Source organism: Doryrhamphus excisus, chromosome 3, assembly GCF_030265055.1.
Source record: "Doryrhamphus excisus isolate RoL2022-K1 chromosome 3, RoL_Dexc_1.0, whole genome shotgun sequence".
Classification (NCBI taxonomy): Eukaryota; Metazoa; Chordata; class Actinopteri; order Syngnathiformes; family Syngnathidae; genus Doryrhamphus; species Doryrhamphus excisus.
The window spans coordinates 5318757-5337885 of record NC_080468.1 but is presented as its reverse complement, the minus strand read 5'-3'; the positions used below and the strand labels follow the sequence as shown (position 1 = coordinate 5337885).

At 41.4% G+C, this 19129-nt stretch overlaps 3 protein-coding genes across 3 annotated transcripts; 1 reads left to right on the top strand and 2 right to left on the bottom strand.

Moving 5' to 3' along the window:
• Positions 1-832: 832 nt before the first annotated feature.
• Positions 833-9842, top strand: bokb (BCL2 family apoptosis regulator BOK b). Its single transcript, XM_058068903.1, has 5 exons — positions 833-1461; positions 1849-2148; positions 2631-2759; positions 6491-6654; positions 8337-9842. The coding sequence occupies exons 2-5, from the start codon at positions 1926-1928 to the stop codon at positions 8460-8462; spliced, it is 642 nt and encodes a 213-aa protein (XP_057924886.1). The 5' UTR covers positions 833-1461; positions 1849-1925; the 3' UTR covers positions 8463-9842.
• Positions 9843-9930: 88 nt separating this feature from the next.
• On the bottom strand, positions 9931-11963 carry thap4 (THAP domain containing 4). The gene is made up of 5 exons (XM_058068905.1): positions 11788-11963; positions 11093-11246; positions 10878-10987; positions 10414-10517; positions 9931-10336 (listed from the first exon to the last, which is right to left on the bottom strand). Exons 1-5 carry the CDS (start codon positions 11810-11812, stop codon positions 10220-10222), a joined length of 510 nt encoding a protein of 169 aa, XP_057924888.1. The 5' UTR covers positions 11813-11963; the 3' UTR covers positions 9931-10219.
• An 82-nt stretch (positions 11964-12045) lies between these two features.
• agxtb (alanine--glyoxylate and serine--pyruvate aminotransferase b) lies at positions 12046-15397 on the bottom strand. The gene is made up of 11 exons (XM_058068901.1): positions 15039-15397; positions 14647-14839; positions 14492-14556; positions 14314-14414; positions 14164-14234; positions 14005-14089; positions 13816-13914; positions 13666-13735; positions 12946-13041; positions 12508-12636; positions 12046-12346 (listed from the first exon to the last, which is right to left on the bottom strand). Exons 1-11 carry the CDS (start codon positions 15324-15326, stop codon positions 12239-12241), a joined length of 1305 nt encoding a protein of 434 aa, XP_057924884.1. The 5' UTR covers positions 15327-15397; the 3' UTR covers positions 12046-12238.
• Positions 15398-19129: the final 3732 nt, after the last annotated feature.

Below are 19129 nucleotides of genomic sequence, written 5' to 3'. Positions count from 1 at the left end.
CTTATTAAATCCTACCCCTCCATCTGGTACTTTTACAGTAACTGTTACATTTGTTCACTCTCTGCTTTCCTAATATAGTTAAAGTTTTTATTTTATTTTATTTTTGTCACGTACTGAAGTACGAGGTGATATGACCATACAATGACATAATGGGTACCATAGTAAGTGTCAATATAGTGATATGTAAAGCACATCATGACTGGTTCAAGACTCTTCATCCTTGTATTTAGCAAATATCAACTGCTTGTATTGTTTCTTGAATTGGATCATCGTTGTGCATTGTTTGATTTCCTTACTCAATCCATTCCATAGTTTGATTCCACATACTGAAAAGCCATTGTGTTTTAACGCAGTCCTAGTGTTTCCAATGTAGTTCTTCCCTGAGATCATATTTCTCCTCTCTTGTAGAGAAGTATTGGATGACATTTTTAGGTTATTGGTTATTTTTAGCTTATGCATTATTTTTGCTATTTGGAAACTAACTATATCAGCAAATTTAAGTATTTGTGATTTTAGAAATAAGGAGATAGTATGTTTGCATTGTGAATTATCCTTACTGTCCTTTTTTGCAGTACATTTAGCGAGTAGTTATTACCCCATATTTCCACACAATAAGTAAGATATGGTAGAACCAGAGAGCAATAAAGAGTGTGGTTGAGTGTGGAGTATTTGTACATACATTTATATTTTCATGTAAAACAGCCATTTTTTGGGATTGTTCATGTTGTGACATAATTGCCTCCTCCGTTGATGTGTGAATCCGGGACTGCTTCGGTGTCACTCTGTCCCCGCCCCCGACTGCTGAACACCAGTCACTCATTACATTGGCTGATCCGGACATGCGCAGCGGACTCACGAAGGAACAAAGCTTTCTGATAAGATGTTTTAATCGTTTACCAATATAAATATTTTTTAATTATTTATTCAAATTCGATAGACTCCAGCGTACCTAATAACAAAAGTTAAACATACAGTAACGTTACGTATAAACGCGTGCATGCTAAATGTAATCGGTTTAATGAGCACTAAGTGAGCACCGCCGTTGATAACAGCAGGGAACAGTTACATAAAGAAAAACTATTTAATTACAGTAAAACAACTGTTAATTTCACAGTCCAAAGGGACTGTACCATGATTATCCCCGCCCGAAGGGGATGGACTTGTTTGTGGGATGGGCGGCCCGACCGGTCCCTCCGGCGGTTTCCTGTCAGTGAATGGAGCGCACCCTGCTTGCAAGGTGGAACAACAGGTAGGCGCCAAGCAGGCAAGGCAAGCTGGTGTGCTGCAGGGGGTTTACGCGGAAACTCGGCATGAACCCTTCTGGATATGAGCTCTAGCGAAGCGCGGCTTCTACCGTTGGCGTTTTGACTGTTATTTTCATTATTATTTGGCTACAAACGCCAGCAAAGGTTCGTTGCAGTGAATGCAAATAACAGCACGGGACATCTGAGAATGTGTAAGGTAAGCGTGCTACTTACCTCCTGCTATACAATTCAACATCCATTTACTACGTTTATTTGTAACCCCTCAACTTTATAATGTGATTTCAGTGGCGTTATTATTCATCCAATACGTAAATAACACAGTCTTGTGATATCAGTGTTGCATAATGTAAGACATGGAGCTGTATCTTGACCATGTGACTCACAATAATAACGCCTACAGCATTATTCTTATGTAAGTTTCTGCTCAAATTTGTCACTCTGAATGTCGTTATGTGTGATTATTCTTCAAATAAAGCGTCTACTGTCAGCTAGAGTGCAAGCATGAGGTGTGACCTCATGTGTCCTTGCTTTTAAATGCTCATTATTAGAGACAAATTATCTATGCTTCTATTAATCCTCACAGTTGTTTTAAATCTTTCGCCTGAGAGACACACTTGACGACGCGGGACAGTACCAGACCCAGATCCACTGCTGGAGGTCATGGACGTTTTACGCAAGTCTTCAGTGTTTGCAGCAGAGGTCCTGGAAGTATTTGACCGATCTTTGACCGACAACGAGTTGGTGTCCCAGTCCAAAGCCTTGTGTCGGGACTACCTTGTCTCCAGGCTCAACCAGAACGGACTGGGATGGTCCAAAAGTGAACTCAATCTACAGCCTTCGAACTCTGCTCTTACCGAGGTCTCGTTTGTGCTTCTCTGTCTCGGTAAGATTGAAAGACACTACGTTTCTTACACTACATCTTATTGATGCTATGTACAAAGGAGAATTGTGGTTATCATTGCTGTCAACCTGCTTTAATGGTCAGTTGTATGCTAAAATACCATATTGACCCAAATATAAGACGGTACTATTTCCTGTTTTTTCTTGAAAATTTGAGTCGTCTTATATTCAACTTCTAGAGATTTATATTATATTTGCAAACCAAACAGGTGGCTAAACGACTTCTCCCCAACTAAGCGAGTCAGAGGTTTTCTTCCTCTCACTCACACACAGTCTTCTTTTTGATGCATTCAAATGCAATGCAATGCTAGGTGTATATACAGTATATAATAGTGTCAGTAGTATCATCTCTATAAAGGCAGGTAGAAGAAGAAGAATGTCAATTTGCATTGTTATGATTGTTTGTCATCCATTCATATTAAACATCATCTTCTTTCTTGTCTATGGGTTCCTCTTGTTACCTAGGTGATGAGCTGGAGTGCATACTGCCCAGTTTGTACAGGAACGTCGCCCGTCAGCTCAACATTTCTGTTGCCATGGAGAACATGGTTTCGGATGCTTTCATCGGCGTGGCAACAGAGATCTTCTCCACAGGTACAATACAGAGGAGCTACCAATGTTTTAGCTGTCCTACATGACAGGAGCACTGATATTTTTAAAGGGGACATATTGTGCTCTTTCTGCTTTTCTGACCTATAAATGTTGTTAGGATGTTGTTTTATCGTAAACTATGCCAAAGTTTCTGATAATGAGGTTTGAGCATTTGGAAGTGAGCCCTGAAAGAAGTTTGGGATGACTCTGAACACTCTGTTTCAGACAGTTTTTTTCTAACACCATCACTCCTTATATGGGTGTTCCCAAATGCAGACTGTAGACCTAACCCCCCCCAACCCGCTCTGCTGCACTGTGAAGATTTCACTGTTGGCATGGAGTGTGACAAATCACAGGACAGTGGGCGTGCCCGGAGATGACCCGTGGGTGGGACAAATTAAAATATACCGTTTTGGAAAGCTAAGGAAATACAGCTGGAATAGTTGCAGATTCTGGAAGATCTATAAAGCTTTTTGTGCGGGTTATCGTGTGTCGCTGTTCTATAGGAGTCCACAACTCAATAGCATAAAAAAAATAGCATAATAGGTCCCCTTTTAAGGACTGACTTCAAAAAATGCGAGTAAAATATCCCTTGCGCTTTTGAAGGGCCGACTACAAAAGTATTAGTCTAAGATCTTCTATCTAATACCGCTCTGCTATGTCCAAGGAATTTGCTGCAAAAATGCTAAAAACGTCCTCAAGCAGGAGAACTCTGCTGTTTTTTTCATTTTTTTTTAACCAGAGAAGGTGGGTGTTGTATTAGAAGCTCATTGTTAAATAACCATATAGTAACCAAAGGACTTGCTGCATAATTTTTGGGTGTTGGGAAGGATAATCGATCTTTGTGTGGTTGCCATGACGACAGCTCTGAATCATCACATCCGGCAAGTGTCCACAAAAGAAGAAGGCAAAAACATCCATGATAAGTAGTTTGGACACTTTTTTTGTTGAACATGTCCATTCGCCAGGAAAGTTTAAATATAGACTCGCAAGCTCCGTTTGACTTTCCTGCCTTTTTTGGGGACGTCTCAAGGATGTGCACATTTTTGGAAGTGGCGTGGGATTCCTGGTGAAGAGCAACATACTTTGACAAGTGGATATAAATAGACGGAAATTCACATAAGCCTTTTGGCTCAGTATGCCTCATGAATTAAGGCTCCTCTGTTTGGGGAAAAAAAAAAAGTACATGGATTTCTTTCAGCGTTATCTATCAATACCATATATACTCATAAAGACCCTGTGGTTTCCCCACATTGACACATTACAAGCTGCTCCTCCATTTATCTTCTTTCCGCCTTCTCCTCCAGTTATCCCTGACAATCGCCTCTATTTTTGGTGAGCTTCTCAGTAAAGGGAGGAGGACATGTCGAGCTCTGACAGCTACCACAGACACTTTATCTTGTTAAAGCTCGCCTCAGGCTCAGGCCGTCCTCTTTATAGGTGCTGTGGTACTCCGTTAGGGCTGGGATGGTGATGATGCAAGCCTTCAAGGAGGTTAATGCCATTAATCCCACTGAGTCTATGATGGCAACAAAAATTGCTAACAGAATCTAGAGAGAGAATAGCTCTTATGCATATTTTGATTAATTGTGGTGGAGGGCTACAGTGGGGGATGACATCATGGGTTAATTTAACACAATGTGTTAGCGCTTAGTCGTTGGTACCCACATAGAATGGTAGTTCATTGTTGGATATTTATCTGTTCTGTTGTATTTTTTAATTACCACTGTTAGTAAGTTCTCTTTGATCACCCCTGATATGCATGTATACTGTACATGCGTGTGACACACAGGCTGGCTGACAAGAGGGTTCATTCTGCATCTGTTTGTGCTCATTGGTTCTATAAGTGGAATGAATGGTGAGAGTGGGCTGTCATCTCATTCAGCCTTTTTGTGGAGGCGGGGCTACTAGCTACGGTAGCCACAACCCGAGCTGCAGTTAGCTCCGTTAGCAGCATACGCAAACATGAATGACAACACAAAAGCGATTTTACACAGTGTAAAGTGTGGGAATGTTTTGGTTTTAAACAAAATGAACAGCCAACGACGACTGACACGGACAATTTTCTCAATTTGGGGAAAAAAAAGTCACCAATAAAAGTGCTCGGGTAGCGGCGTTTGCTGAGTTGCTGAGGCGTTTGGTTGACAAATATAAACAAATCAGTGCAAAATGGGGCTCACCCACAGAGTAGACAGTGGCGATGGCTACTCTGAAAGGGGGAAACACCACCCTCCTCTCCCAATCCAAAGATATTGTTCCCGACTTCAACGCAACGTTGAAGAGACGTGTCAGCCAAGACAGTCCCTCAACATCCAGAGCCTTGAGGAATTCAGGCCACCCCCGTAGCTTTGCCATGGTGATGGAAATGTTCATGTACATATCCTCTGACTCTGGTATGTCGGGGGGGGATTTAGAAGGGCCTCAAAGTGTTCCTTCCACTGTCCCATCACATCCTCAGTCGAGGTCAGCAGGCCCCCGTGGACCGGGCATTGCTTCCCCTTTCTGAGGCGTCGGACGGTTTGCCAGAATCTCCTTGAGGCAGACTGAAAGTCGTGCTCTATGACCTCACTGAACTCCCCCACACCCGAGTTTTTGCCCGGACTGCCGCCAAAGCTGTGTGCTGCTGTGCCTGACGATACCCGTCAGCTGCTTCAGGAGTCCCACAAGCCATACATGCTCAATAGGACTCATTCAGCTTGACGGCAGCCCTGACCTCTGGTGTTCACCATCGGGTTTGGGGCTGATGATACGACTACAAAGACAATCATAGACTTGTGGCTTAGGGTGTCCCCAACCTGAAGGCGTAGGAAAATTACCCTCCAACCTCCAAGCTATGGGGCTATTAATAAGCTCACACCAGATCACTGCCTCTCCCCTCCAGCATCTCCAGAGTAGAACAAGGTCCAGCCCCTCCAGAACCGCCAAAGACCAGGCCACCCCGGTGCCCACCCTTGACCGCCACCCAAAATGCAATGCACCCTGGCTTCTTCAGGATGGGCCGTGCCGGGCCCCCAGGCGCTCGCACATTTTGCTGTTATGCTTACTATATGCTATATTATGTTATGCTATATTTTCACCAGAGTTCATTTAGTATGGGACCAAGTTGTATAGTTACGAATGCTAGAAATGGATATAATCCTATGCGGTAGGCAATCTATGACAATCTATAAGACATGACACCCATTTAAAAAGTATTAAGTAATCACTCCAACAGAGGTCACTTAGGATCATTATTATTATTATTTTTGCTCTTAGATATTTAACAAAATACATCATTGTATAGCATTATTTCTACCTTTCGCCTTCAGATTGTAAATGTGAAATTGTTAGTGATTGCAAAGTGTTAAAGCAGCTCCACCTAAATAGCAGCACTGACGGCAAATGAGAAACAGGTACCCCTGCATGTGTTTTCCAGTGACTGCAAAGTAGCTGCACATCGTTCCAAACAGCAAACCAAAACAAGAGCAAAACGGGAAACAATGTGAAAGTTTAACCTGTCATGGTGGACAAGACATAAAGCAAGGCGTCGTCCTTCAATACAATACAATGCTCTAGTATCACACCTCAGTAAAAGTTACTCCTAGTCACTATAGTGCTGAGTGACATTGGTAAGAAAGCCAATATCTAGTATATTTCTTTTTAATTAAATTGTGAACTTTGTAGTTAACACCGGTTTGCTGCCTCGTACTGTTTGTTCATATAAGTGACTCTTCATTCCCGTGTCGCTACTGCAGGTATAACGTGGGGCAAGGTGGTCTCCATGTACGCAGTAGCCGGAGCCTTGGCGGTGGACTGTGTCAGACAAGGCTATGTGAGTACTGTTCACATCATCGTGGACAGTCTGGGGCAGTTTGTTCGCAAGTACCTGACTCATTGGCTGAAGAGACGAGGAGGCTGGGTGAGTGATGCATGTCGTCTTATATCATGTCTGCTCATCCTTACTGGTGCATTACTGTGTGGAGTCTTTTCAAAATAATTCAACATTTAAAAAAAAAAAAGCATAAATTCAAGCATGCTGTTTCTATGCTGCTGTTGTTGACCGAAGTCGCATCAGTTCCTGGTCTAGGATGTCAAATCAATGTGCCTAGGAAAGAAGTTTTGGTAATGTTTTAAATCATGAAAATATGGTATGATACTGTATTACATGTTATCACATACTACAGTATTAATTGGCCCTGTACCCTAGAAACCGCCCATGAATGATACGGGAAAAGGCCGAAATGATACTGTGTCAAAGCCCAGGACAGTGATACTGATAAAATATAGAGTTTAACCATGTCAGTATCAGCCCCCGTAGCTGTCCACTCAGAGCGCGCTGCTCTGGTATCGTGACCGTGAAACAACCAATCAGAGATCAGCGCACGAGCGTTTGTTTTGCTGCCGTCTGTGCTCTGTCAACATGTCAGCGGTTGACACTCCCGACGTTACATGATGGAAAAACGAAAGTACGTGATAATAAGCTCATGATTAAATAGTATGTGATAATAAGATCATCACATGGTTTGTCTGGTATCGGTCTTCGGTCTCGGGCTGATACTGACACTTGGGGGCATGATACCTGGCCTGATACCAGACAAACCATGTGAAACCTCTAATTATCACATACTACAGTATTAATTGTCCCTGTACCCATGAATGATACGGGAAAGGCCGAAATGATACTGTGTCAAAGCCCAGGGCAATATAGAGTTTAACCATGTCCAGTATCAGCCTCCGTAGCTGTCCACTCAGAGCGCGCTGCTCTGGTATCGTGCCCGTGAAACAACCAATCAGAGAACAGCGCACGAGCGTGAACACACAGCGTTTGTTTTGCTGCCATCTGTGCTCTGTCAACATGTCAGCGGTTGACACTCCCGGCGAAAGACAAATGGGGAAAATAGCAAACAGAATATTAGAAATGGAACGTTTTATCACCATTAATGAGGAGGACACTCTTGAAATGATTGAAAAAACTAAAAATGCAAATACAAGTCGGAAACCAAGGGCGACCTCAAGCTTTTTTCTGAATGGCTCATCAACTGCAAGAACGAACGAAGACTGGTAGAAAGTATTCCCCCGCCTGAGTTAGACAAATACGTGTCTATGTTTATTTTATCAATCAGAAAAGAAAATGGGGATGAATACGAGCCTGATTCTCTCAAATCAAATTCTGGAAACAAAATGGTCTTTTGATTAAATAGTACGTGATAATAAGATCATCACCTTCGGTCTCGGGCTGATACTGACACTTGGGGGCATGATACCTGGCCTGATACCAGACAAACCATGTGATAACCTATAACTATCATCAAACTACTTGATAATGCATGATCACGGAATGGATGTATATCAAATGATAAAACGTTGTTAGGTTTTTGTTAGTTGAAATACTGTAGGTACCTCCCAATGAGGTGCATTGTTAGCTAGCTCATACTCACAGGTTTTGTCTCATTAGAAAAGGGAAAGAAATATGTGGTCATGACAAATCACAATTTAAAAGTCATGATTGTCATGATTTGACCTCCATAACTGCCTTATTTAAAAATGTTTTTTTCCCTTGGAGTTCCAGTTGAACTGTACTAATTTATGTGTCTGCTGCAGGTGGACATGACAAAATGCGTGGTGAAGAAGGACCTCAGTCCTGAACACCACTGGCTTTCCTCCGCTCTGGAGTCTCTGCGCTACTTCCTCACCATGATGTACGTATACATCATGAAGGACCATTGACCCACGCCGCCTATGGAATCTTTATTGTTTTGATGCCACATGCCAATAAAAGACATCCGGCCCGGGTGATTTGACTTGTTGCTGATTGGACATTGACAAATGTGTCATCAGCATCTTTTGGCTTCTGTCACATGACTCTGCTCGTGATTACGCTTCATCCAAAGGGTAGTCGCAGTGGGAGCGAACAACTCGTAAGGTGATGGAACAAGTGCTTTTTCCACACAAATACTGTTCATGTATGAAGTCACGTGGTGGAGCGCTGCATTGAGATGTGGCAAAGAGGTATTTAACTGAGGCCTTTACACCTCAGCACGCTGCAATATTAATAATATCTCCTGCTTCCATCTAATGGCTGTAATCCATCAAAATTTCACCAAGAAATGCTGGATTGGTCTTTCAGGGTCCAGTGTTTTGGCCAAAGCACTTCTGCACAGAGGACTTGTGTGCATATTTCATTGGTGTGTTTTCCTTAACTTTTAATCTGTAAATAGATAATATTTATGATTTTATTTTTTCAATAATTAAAGCCATTGCAGTATGAAAAACTGTCAGAATGCGGGTGTGATATTACTTGTTTCTTTCCTTCTTTTTACAGTGTCGATCTATGTGTGTATGAATGTTTTTTTTTTCTGCAATAAATCACAAAGTCCTACTTTTTTAAATGATTTTCTCATTTATATCCCACCTTAATGGGTGTTAAACTGGAAGTTATTTAGTTTGTTGTTGTGTTGTTGAGTAACGTGCAGGCAGGGGAGGCAGATGTGGCAGAGCCTCGCTGGTCATGATGAAAAAAAACAACAAACAAATATTTAAATATATATAAATTATTAATTCATTATGTGAATATTTGTCCATTGAGCTGTATTCTAAATGTATTTCCTGGTGTATTATGTATTTTTTGAATGATTCCAGTTGTTTTTGAACATTTGAAGGGGATCTAATCTATCTACCTATAAATGTAGCTGAAATATTGTATTCTCATGTTAAACAATGTCAAAGTTTCATATAATGAGGTTTGTGCATTTGGAAGTGAATCCTGAAAGAGTTTGTGATGGCTCAAAAGACTTGTTTTTTAAGACTTCCTTATATGGTTCATAGTTAGGAAGAACTTTGGTGTGGAGTGTGCATGTCTGGAGGTGGGCCGCGTGTGGGCGACTCCAAATTGTCCATAGGTATGAATGTGAGTGTGAATGGTTGTTTGTCTATATGTGCTCTGTGATTGGCTGGTGACCAGTCCAGGGTGTACCCCGCCTCTCGCCCGAAGACAGCTGGGATAGGCTCCAGCATGCCTGAAAACCTACTGAGGATAAGTGGTATAGAAAATTGATGGATGGATAGCTAACAAATGAGCTGAAAAACAACCAAATCAATACAAATGAGTACAAAAAGATAAAACTTGTGTTTTGATGCATCTGATTACCAAATTCGCTTTCACCAGCAAACCTTAAATTAAACCATTTCACTTCAAAAGCATAATTTATTGACACCCTAATGCACCCCTATGAAAATAAATCCACTGTACACAAGACTCAGCCATCAGCTATCTTTATACTTGATGAATATGGAATTTAACATACGTTATTCAGTGTTTGATAAGATTTACAGTAAGCATGCACAAAAAGACAATTTACACAGAGCAGTTTAAAGATGATGCTATGACATTTAAAAAAAAAGAGTTAAAATAACCAACTCCTAATGTCATCTGATTCCTATTTAGCTAATTTAATCATGGTTTCTGCTTTATGCATCTTTTTCGCTCAAGATGTCCGTACGTAAGTGATGTGCAAGTGTTCTATCAGTGGCTGGTTGTCTGTTGCCATGGAGACCCTCTGTTCCAGTTTACCATCTGCTTTGAGCTGAAACACTCTGGAAATCTGAAACAAAAAATATGGGAGGATTTTTTCATGTGTCGCCTCCCACCCAGTTGACCCAATACATATGAGATATGCACCTCCTGTACATGTGGCTCCTTGGCGAAGGAGATTCTGGCGACAGAGTGGCTCCGCAGGTTCAGCTGCTGGCCTGTCAGTTCGCCCTCTTCAATCTCCACCAGACCTGTGGAAAAAACAAAACAAAAACACGCTCACACACAACGTTGAACGTTGTATGGTTTATGCACCGACTTTCCATTATATTTGCAAAAATGTTCACTATATGGCTCAATATGACTTGACTTGGTGGCCAACATGCTAACCACTCATCCATCATGCGGCCCTTTTATGTCACTCAACATTCATTGAAAAGTATTTTCAAGTCATCAGACTAAAGTCCGAGTCAAAACCCAAGTTACTGATGTCAAAGTCCAAGTCAAGTTGCAAGTCTTCGGTGATATTGTCAAGTTGAATCCAAAATCATCATAATTGTGACTTAAGTCCAAGTCATGCGATTCGGGGCCACACCTCTGTTAGCCAGTACCTGAGTTCTGTGCCACAACAAAAGCCACTTTGTTGGTTCCCGGCTGCATTCTTATGAAACCACACTCTCTGTGCAGTGGCTTCTTGGAGTCTGCATGGAAGGCATTGAACCTATCAGAACGAAAAGAGTCAGCTGCCAACATGATGCTTTGGGATCAGATATGGGATCAGTTCCTTGTGTGCAACTTTGCATGCACAAGACCTGTCAAAACCTACATGAAATTGATGACTGGTTGTCCAACATGGCTGAAGTGAAGCATCTCTGAGTAGCGGAAAGGTTTGATGGTGGGAAAGCATCCCTCCCCTGGTTCATCAGACTGCCATGTACCCATGAGCCAGTCTAGAGGCAAGATGGCTGGGTTCATCTCCACTAAATACAAAACACAACAGGATAGAGAGAATTCGTTATAAAATGACATAATACCAAAGTTAAAAAAGATTTAAAAAGTCAAAATAAATAGTTTGTCTGTATTAACACCTTCACTTGAAAGCAAAATGTATATAAAACAGTGCTTCAGTGCAGTAACGTATTGCAATACTACGCTTTACCAGCAGATGGTGGTGACGGACTACAAGCGGCTCATTTCCGGTCTACAGAAGAAGAATGTTGCACTGGACTGGTTGACGAGGTGACTCTTGCGATAGTTTACTGTAGAAACCACAATTTTACCTTTAAAAAATCACCCATAATAATTGTCTGAGGAGGAGAAGCTCCCAGGTATATCGGAACTATGAGATAACTTAAAAGAGTTAGGAGGACGGTACTTGAAATGCTTAAATTCTTTACTAGCTTCAGTGTCCTACCCAGAGCCACCCCAATCTATCTTAGCTCTGTGGTCATTCTCTTAAAATGGAGAGGACATCGCACTTAACTTATTTTATACATTCATACATTAAAAACATCGTCCTACCTGAATGCATTACAGGACACGACATTATGTAAATCGACTGCAGCCAAGAGACCGGATTTTCTACGGCGCTGTGGCTCTGACGTCATCCGCACGGTCACACCAGTGGATTATGGGAAATATAGTTTGGGCACTTGAACGCGTTTTAAATACCTGTATGTGAAAAGTAGCCGTATCTTGTACGCATACCCCACTTTGGGAACCAATGTTGTAAATGTTTCTGAACTGGCTTTTTACTTTAGCACACAATGAGGCCAACAATTGATAAAACAATCCACATTTATTGACATCTATCAGTGCATTCAGCTTAGACCATGGTGTCTAGTTGTCAAGTTCAAAACTACTCACAAACAAGAAACAGTCTGTTTTGCAACGCATTTACAATCACGAATACAGATTATGCATTATTATCATGAATATTTCCTTTGTCTGTGGTCAGTGGGAATCTTCTTCTTTAAGCCTTGCTTTTTTTACAGTTTTTGAGAGCATCTGCCAAGGCATGCAGTGCCATGTCAGCGTTTGTCTTCTCACAGTTGTACCCCATCAGTCCGATCCGCATCACCTAATGGAAAGTAGCATGCATCAGAAAGTGGATTGATAGTGACTAAGAAGTTAACTGAAGTGATGCTATTAAACTCTACTGCTTCGTCATTGAAGATAATCTTAGATTGCAATAATAATCAATGCAAGTCACTTGTTTACTATACAGGCCCGGATACCCACCATGCCAATGGAAGGGCCCAGGCCTCCAGTCATCTCCATTTGGTGGTTCTTCATGATGTATGCCAGTAACTGTCTCCAGTCATAGCCGTCAGGGATGGCGATGGTTGTCACTGAGGGAAGCCTCAAATCCTGCAGAGCATTTCACAAAGTCAACACCGGAAATGATGAAGCAAGGTAATAAACGATACAATAATACATCTTAATTCGTGTTCATTGTGTATTTCCTATGGTATTTCAAATTGGGTTCTATTTCAAAATTGGTAAATGGCACATGTTGAATACAGAAAGTGCAAAAAAAACATAGTTTTAGCCATTGATGTGGACATGTGGAACTGTGAATTGTAACGTGTAATGTGTTCCAATGTAACCTGTATGCATGTTCAAAATAAAATTAAATCATTACCATTCATTAATGTTAATGCTTGTCTATCTGCTCACCTTATCAGGGATGAAGAGTTTGAGGCCTAAGTCTTCCAGTCCTCTGTACAGGTAAGCTGCCACCTCTTTGTGTTTCCTCCAAGACTCCTCCAGCCCCTAGAGGGCGACATTGTTCAGGTTACCCACAATAGGAATACATATAGAAAGTATAATATACAAAGTAAAAAAAAAACTATTAATAGCATTGTCAGGTGAATGATTTACAATTGAAAAAGGTATGATTTTAATACACTGAAGTACATAGAATGTTGAATGCCACACAAAATATTGGGGAAAGTATGCCTCAAAAGATTTCAGCTCAGTGAGCATCTAAAGGATGAGCTATTTGGTTTTCAATTTGTTATTTTTGGGAGCATGCCACCACAAATATAGTGATCATAAAGCCAACTTATTTTCATATAACTACAGTAGCAACTACAGTAGCCCAACCTATGTTTGTTTCTTAAGCTAGCCAGTTATTTGTTACACGCATCTCTAACCAGGCTCCTCAGTCCAAAAGTTCAAAATGTGATATACAGTAAAAATTAAGCTGCATGCATTAGAATGAAGAGTGAATGTTTTAATGTTTATTTGTTTTAATGTCAGCAACTTAAATTATTTTCACACTTCAGTGACAGTTAAGGGTGTTAAAATGCCACTTAAATCATTTAATTAAGGTTATGAACAAATTGGAGCTCGATCTGTGTCTTGAATTAATGAAGTGATGTCGTGTCCCCTTACCCTCTCAGCAAGAATTGCCAAACTCTCTCTTAAGGCAAAGAAACCAGAGACTGGGCCAGTATGGTGATATCTAAAAATAAATAAGGTAGTGATCATTGAGCTGTGCTGAATACATTCAGATGATGTAAGTCAGACTGCAATCAAGCTTACATTCTGGCTGGTTTTCCATCACAACCCCAGTAGTTGGACAAATGCGTCATGTCAAAGAGGTAGGAGACGGGTTTTGTTTTCCTATTAAACATCTTGTGGCTGTGTGAGGTTAACACAGACACAATGCATGTTAATTGTTTTTTTTTTAATTACTGGTGCAGTTTTGTGTTGATGTGAGTTCTTCCTCACCATGCTCTGTCATTGAAAGAGATGGGTGCTGTGCCAGGCGGTGCATTCAGGGCCTTTTGAGAGCCAGTATACAGGATATCAATGTCTGCCAGCAAAACAAGAGGCGGGTTAAATTTGAAAACATGTTTTCAAGTTCCAAGTTTGTCATCACTGTCTTACTTTGCTGGTCCATGAAAATAGGCGCTGCCCCAAGTGATGCAACTGTGTCCACAAGGAACAGGCAATCATGTCTATAAAGATAACACGATATTAAAGTTGGGTAGTTCAAAACTGACTTGTGCAGTGAAATAGATAAACTTGGGGGCGCACTTTCTGCAGATGTCCCCGATGCCGTCCATGGGGTGGCATAAACCAGCAGATGACTCTCCATGTGTGAGGAAAAACAGGACCGGCTTGTGTTTCTCTATAGCCTACAACAATTGGGGATGTAGTTTCAATCCATGGAATTATTATTATAACACTTTATACAAGGTTAAATCATATTTACCTGTTCAATTTCCTTATTGCTGAAATATCCACCTGGCGTTTTCACCATTCTATGTACATTTGCACCTACAGATTAGAAACCGCATTCACTGACCAGGCAAATGTATAACCTATAACCTATAACCTCTGTGCGTAAATCCGTGCGTAAAGACATACCCATTCTTTCCGCGATTTCTGCAACTCGCTCCCCCCAGATCCCGTTAATGGCGACGAGAACACTCTCCCCGGGCTCCACAGTGTTAAAAACCGCACACTCCATGGCAGCGTGACCGGACCCACTCATTGCAATTGTCATGTTGTTTTGTGTCTGGAAGGCGTACTGGATCCCCTTCTTAATGTCATTCATGATCTAACAAAAACACATCACAACAACAAAGTTAGTCATTTGTGATCTCACACAAACACATAAAACAAACTTTTTTTTTTTGGTAGTTAGGATGCAATTTAAATTTAATTAGGGCATTTTCATGCATCGACCCAAAGTAGTGCACCTCTTAAAGTTACTTGGACTTATAATGTGTTGAAAAAGCCCCAAACAAATGCATTACCTCATACATTTCTGCATGCAGGTGACCAATTATCGGCTTGCCCCCAGCAGCTAAAACACGCGGGGGGATGTTTGAGGGTCCTGGTCCGAACAAATAACGCAGAGGCGCCTCGAGTGGCCGCAGCATGCAAGCCGGTGGCGGCATAGTGACAGACGACATGGAGCGGTCCAGGCGTTGCAGCAGGGGCGCACTCCTGGCAGTTAGTGGACTGTCGAGGCCAGCAGATGCTGAGGCAGCCTGCTGTGCGAGAAGCCCTGCACTCCGGCTAAACAGGGTGCGCTGCATCATGGTGGGTGTCCTGTTCCTTGCAAACTTTGCACCACGTTCGAGCACCACTGTCAGACTGTGATTGAGCCCTGCTGTGCGCGCTTTGAGTACAGATGTAAAAGCAATAGGTCTTTGACCTGCTGGGCAAGGGGCGTGTGCAAAGCACCGGGTTAGACTTAGAGTTCCAAATATGGGTGTTGACTTTGAAATATAGACTATTCATTGCACAGTTTCATATGCAGCAATGTGCAAAAGCTTTGGACCACCATCTAATCGCCATTTTCACTCTTTAGCGGTATACAGTTAAACACATATTGACATAGCTTATATATTTCTCACTTTAGCACATAAATGTAATGGTGACAAGTGTCGTACAAGTGGAAAAAGAAGCTAATTACCATGAAATAATATAGGCTGAATCCCAATTCTACTCCTTGGCCCCTGTCTTAATCCTTACCCCTTGATTTTGCGCATTCATGAGAATCAAGTGGTGTCCTAATCATACCTAAACCAAGGGGTAAGGGACAAGTGCTTTGAAATCTACAAAGCTACAACATAAAACACAATATATATAATATATAATATACTCACCAATGATTTGATACTCAATAAGTGGTCTGCTAATCAACAACATCTCCAGTGTTCATAATTTACAATGAACATTATAAAAAAGGGAGGCCGCACGGTGGACGAGTGGTTAGCATGTGGGCCACACAGTCAGGAGATCGGGAAGACCTAGGTTTGATTGGCATCTCTGTGTGGAGTTTCCATGTTCTTCCCGTGCATGTGTGGGTTTTCTCCAGGTACTCCGGTTTCCTCCCACATTCCAAAAACATGCTAGGTTAATTGGCGACTCCAAATTGTCCATAGGTATGAATGTGAGTGTGAATGGTTGTTTGTCTATATGTGCCCTGTGATTGGCTGGGGAACCAGTCCAGGGTGTACCCTGCCTCTTGCCCGAAGATAGCTGGGATAGTCTCCAGCATACTCGCGATCCCCATGAGTATAAGCGGTAGAAAATGAATGAATGAATGAAAACCAATATAAAAAAAAAATGCTGTCTACAACACATACGTATGTGTTCAGATGTTTCATGTTACACATATCTGTATCCGAAATTGAGAGTTGCACAATATCGGCATATCAGCTTTTGGCAAAAAAAGCCAATATCGGACAATATCAGACTTTTACGGTGATCACGCCTGTTGAACATGTTGCATTGTTGTTTATGAGGCACCAGCATATTGAAAGCAATCGACTATTGACCTCAGGTGGAGCAATGGGTCGCTTGGAACTCATTCAAGTTATTATTCATTTTTTGCAGGTTGTTCTGTTGATTTTATCTTAAAGAAGAGGAGGCTCCTCTCTGAGGACCAATCTGTTTTTGCAGAGGAGGAGCTAAAAGCAGCGAATGAGCAGGCATGCACAAGTGCACACCCACCCACACCCACATGCCCTCACCAATGAACAGACCCTATTTCAAAAACAACTGTTCAGTTTTAGGTCCATGTTCCACATAAATGCTCCATACTGTGTACATTTAAAATGCTGTGACTATTTTGGGTTGACCTCGTTTAGGATGTATTACCGTTGGTACCTTTTCCAAATGATTAAATTGACTGGTACAGAAGTTAGAAATGATTGTACTTGAATGGAAGATTAGAAATAATGTTTAGACTAAAAAGTCATACTTGTTATTAACTTAACTTCACACTTCCTCGTAATTCCTTCAAGTTGTTATGTCATAACAGGCACGCTAAGGTGTCCTTATCTGTGCCTCCAGCCGAGTAAATAATTATACCTTTGGTAAATAAGTGGGACCTAGTGTTACCCTAGGACTGGCCTTTGCACTGGACGCACGACTTGAAATGTGCCCAAACAGCGAGGGAGGAAGAGCCAAGTGCATGAAAATAACAGAACAACACGTGATCTTGTGTGTTTGGTGACAGCTGTTGAACACTGTCTGTTAACTGGTTTTGTTGTTTTTGAACCTCTCGCTGTCTGCTGCCATTGCTGGAATAGTTGCAATCATGCAAGGCTTTCATTTATTTAGTTACAATCTTGACCATTTTGATAAATAAAACAGGTAAAAACAGGTAAATGATCCTGAGACAATAGCACTAGGCTGTTAGTACAACATGTTTTTGTTTTTGTATTATAGCGCCATTTGGCTTGTTGACAGGAAGTGGAACTTTTCATAATACAAAAAAAAAAACCCCAAATATAATAAATTAATACATATATAAACTGTAGCTGTCATATTGTGAAGGCATTGTTTCAACTAATATTTGAACATTAACAGTCATACAAGTGTAAAAAGAAGCTGAACTGACTTTTTGATGACATGTGAAATAGGTGCAGTGTTTGAGGATTTTGGCTTTCTTAACTTAAGTATAAAAAGAAGCTAACCACCATAAAAAGTACATTACTAAGAGACACAGTGTATACATGTGTAGAAAGAAGTTGAACCTTTATTGATTCATTTTCCACCTGCTTTTCTTGTTCTGGGTAACAGGTGAGCTGGAGTGACTGAATTGCTGAATTACAAAAAAAAAAAAGTTGTAAACAAGGTTAACTTCATGGATACTACTGCTTGTACTGAGCACCCAGAACAGACAATTGGGCACTGCTTTTACTGCTGCTGTGTCTTGATAAAGGTTGTTTGGTTGTCGTCATACTTTCCCTCTTTGCCATCCTTGGTACTTTGTGATTTGGTGTAATCACAAACAGAAAGCCAAAGAAAAATGAAAACAAATATGTGTGCTTAAATATTTCACATTGTCACACAAGTGTTTTGTGTTTAGACACTAAGATTCCTCCAGTAGTCATTTTAATACGTGCTCAATAGGGAGATATCGACAAACCAATGGTTTGAGGTTATTTGTTTGATCTAACATGAAGGACAACATGACAATCAGGCAAGGCAATCAGTATCCGCCAAGATGCCCTTTGACCTTTTAGAGGCTTTCGTGTGGTAAACAGGGCCAAGGCCGACTTTATCATTTCAGTTCAGATCAGCTGGCCATGCTCAGGTTGCCAAACCTACAGTATACTGATCTTTGCGCAAGTAATAAATCACATTAAACACTATTGAACACCTAAGTACTACAACTGTTCAATTATGTTAATGTAGTTTTCAATATGTTGTACACAATACAGTATGTGTTGTGTTGCATACATTACACCACATGGAGAACCACACCACACATACGCATGTTGGAGGGATGCGGCCACCGGTTTCCTCCCACATTCCAAAAATTTAAGTCAGACACATGAACTACAGGGGCTGCAGGGTGGAAGAGGTTAGCATGCAGGCCTCACATATAGGAGACCTGAGTTCGATTCCACCTAAGCCATCTCTATGTGGAGTTTGCATGTTCTCCCTGTGTGTCTGTGGGTTTTCTCCGGGTACTCCGGTTTCCTCCCACATTCCAAAAACATGCTGGGTTAATTGGTGACTCCAAATTGTCCATAGGTATGAATGTGAGTGTGAATGGTTGTTTGTCTATATGTGCCCTGTGATTGGCTGGCGACCAGTCCAGGGTGTACCCCGCCTCGCGTCCGAAGACAGCTGGGATAGGCTCCAGCACCCCCGGCAACCCTCGTTAGGATAAGCGGTAGAAAATGAATGATTATTATATTATATTAAATTTGCAAATTCTGGGCCCGGTGGTGACATCAAATAGAGGAAAAGCGGTCCCTGTTGTCAAACAGGGATGTGCACATGTTGATGCAGTGTCACAAAAAAAAAAATAGCGGAGTGAAAGTCTGTTAGCTTGATATTAAAATGTTAACTTTGACGGACCTCCTCTTCTTCAGCGTAT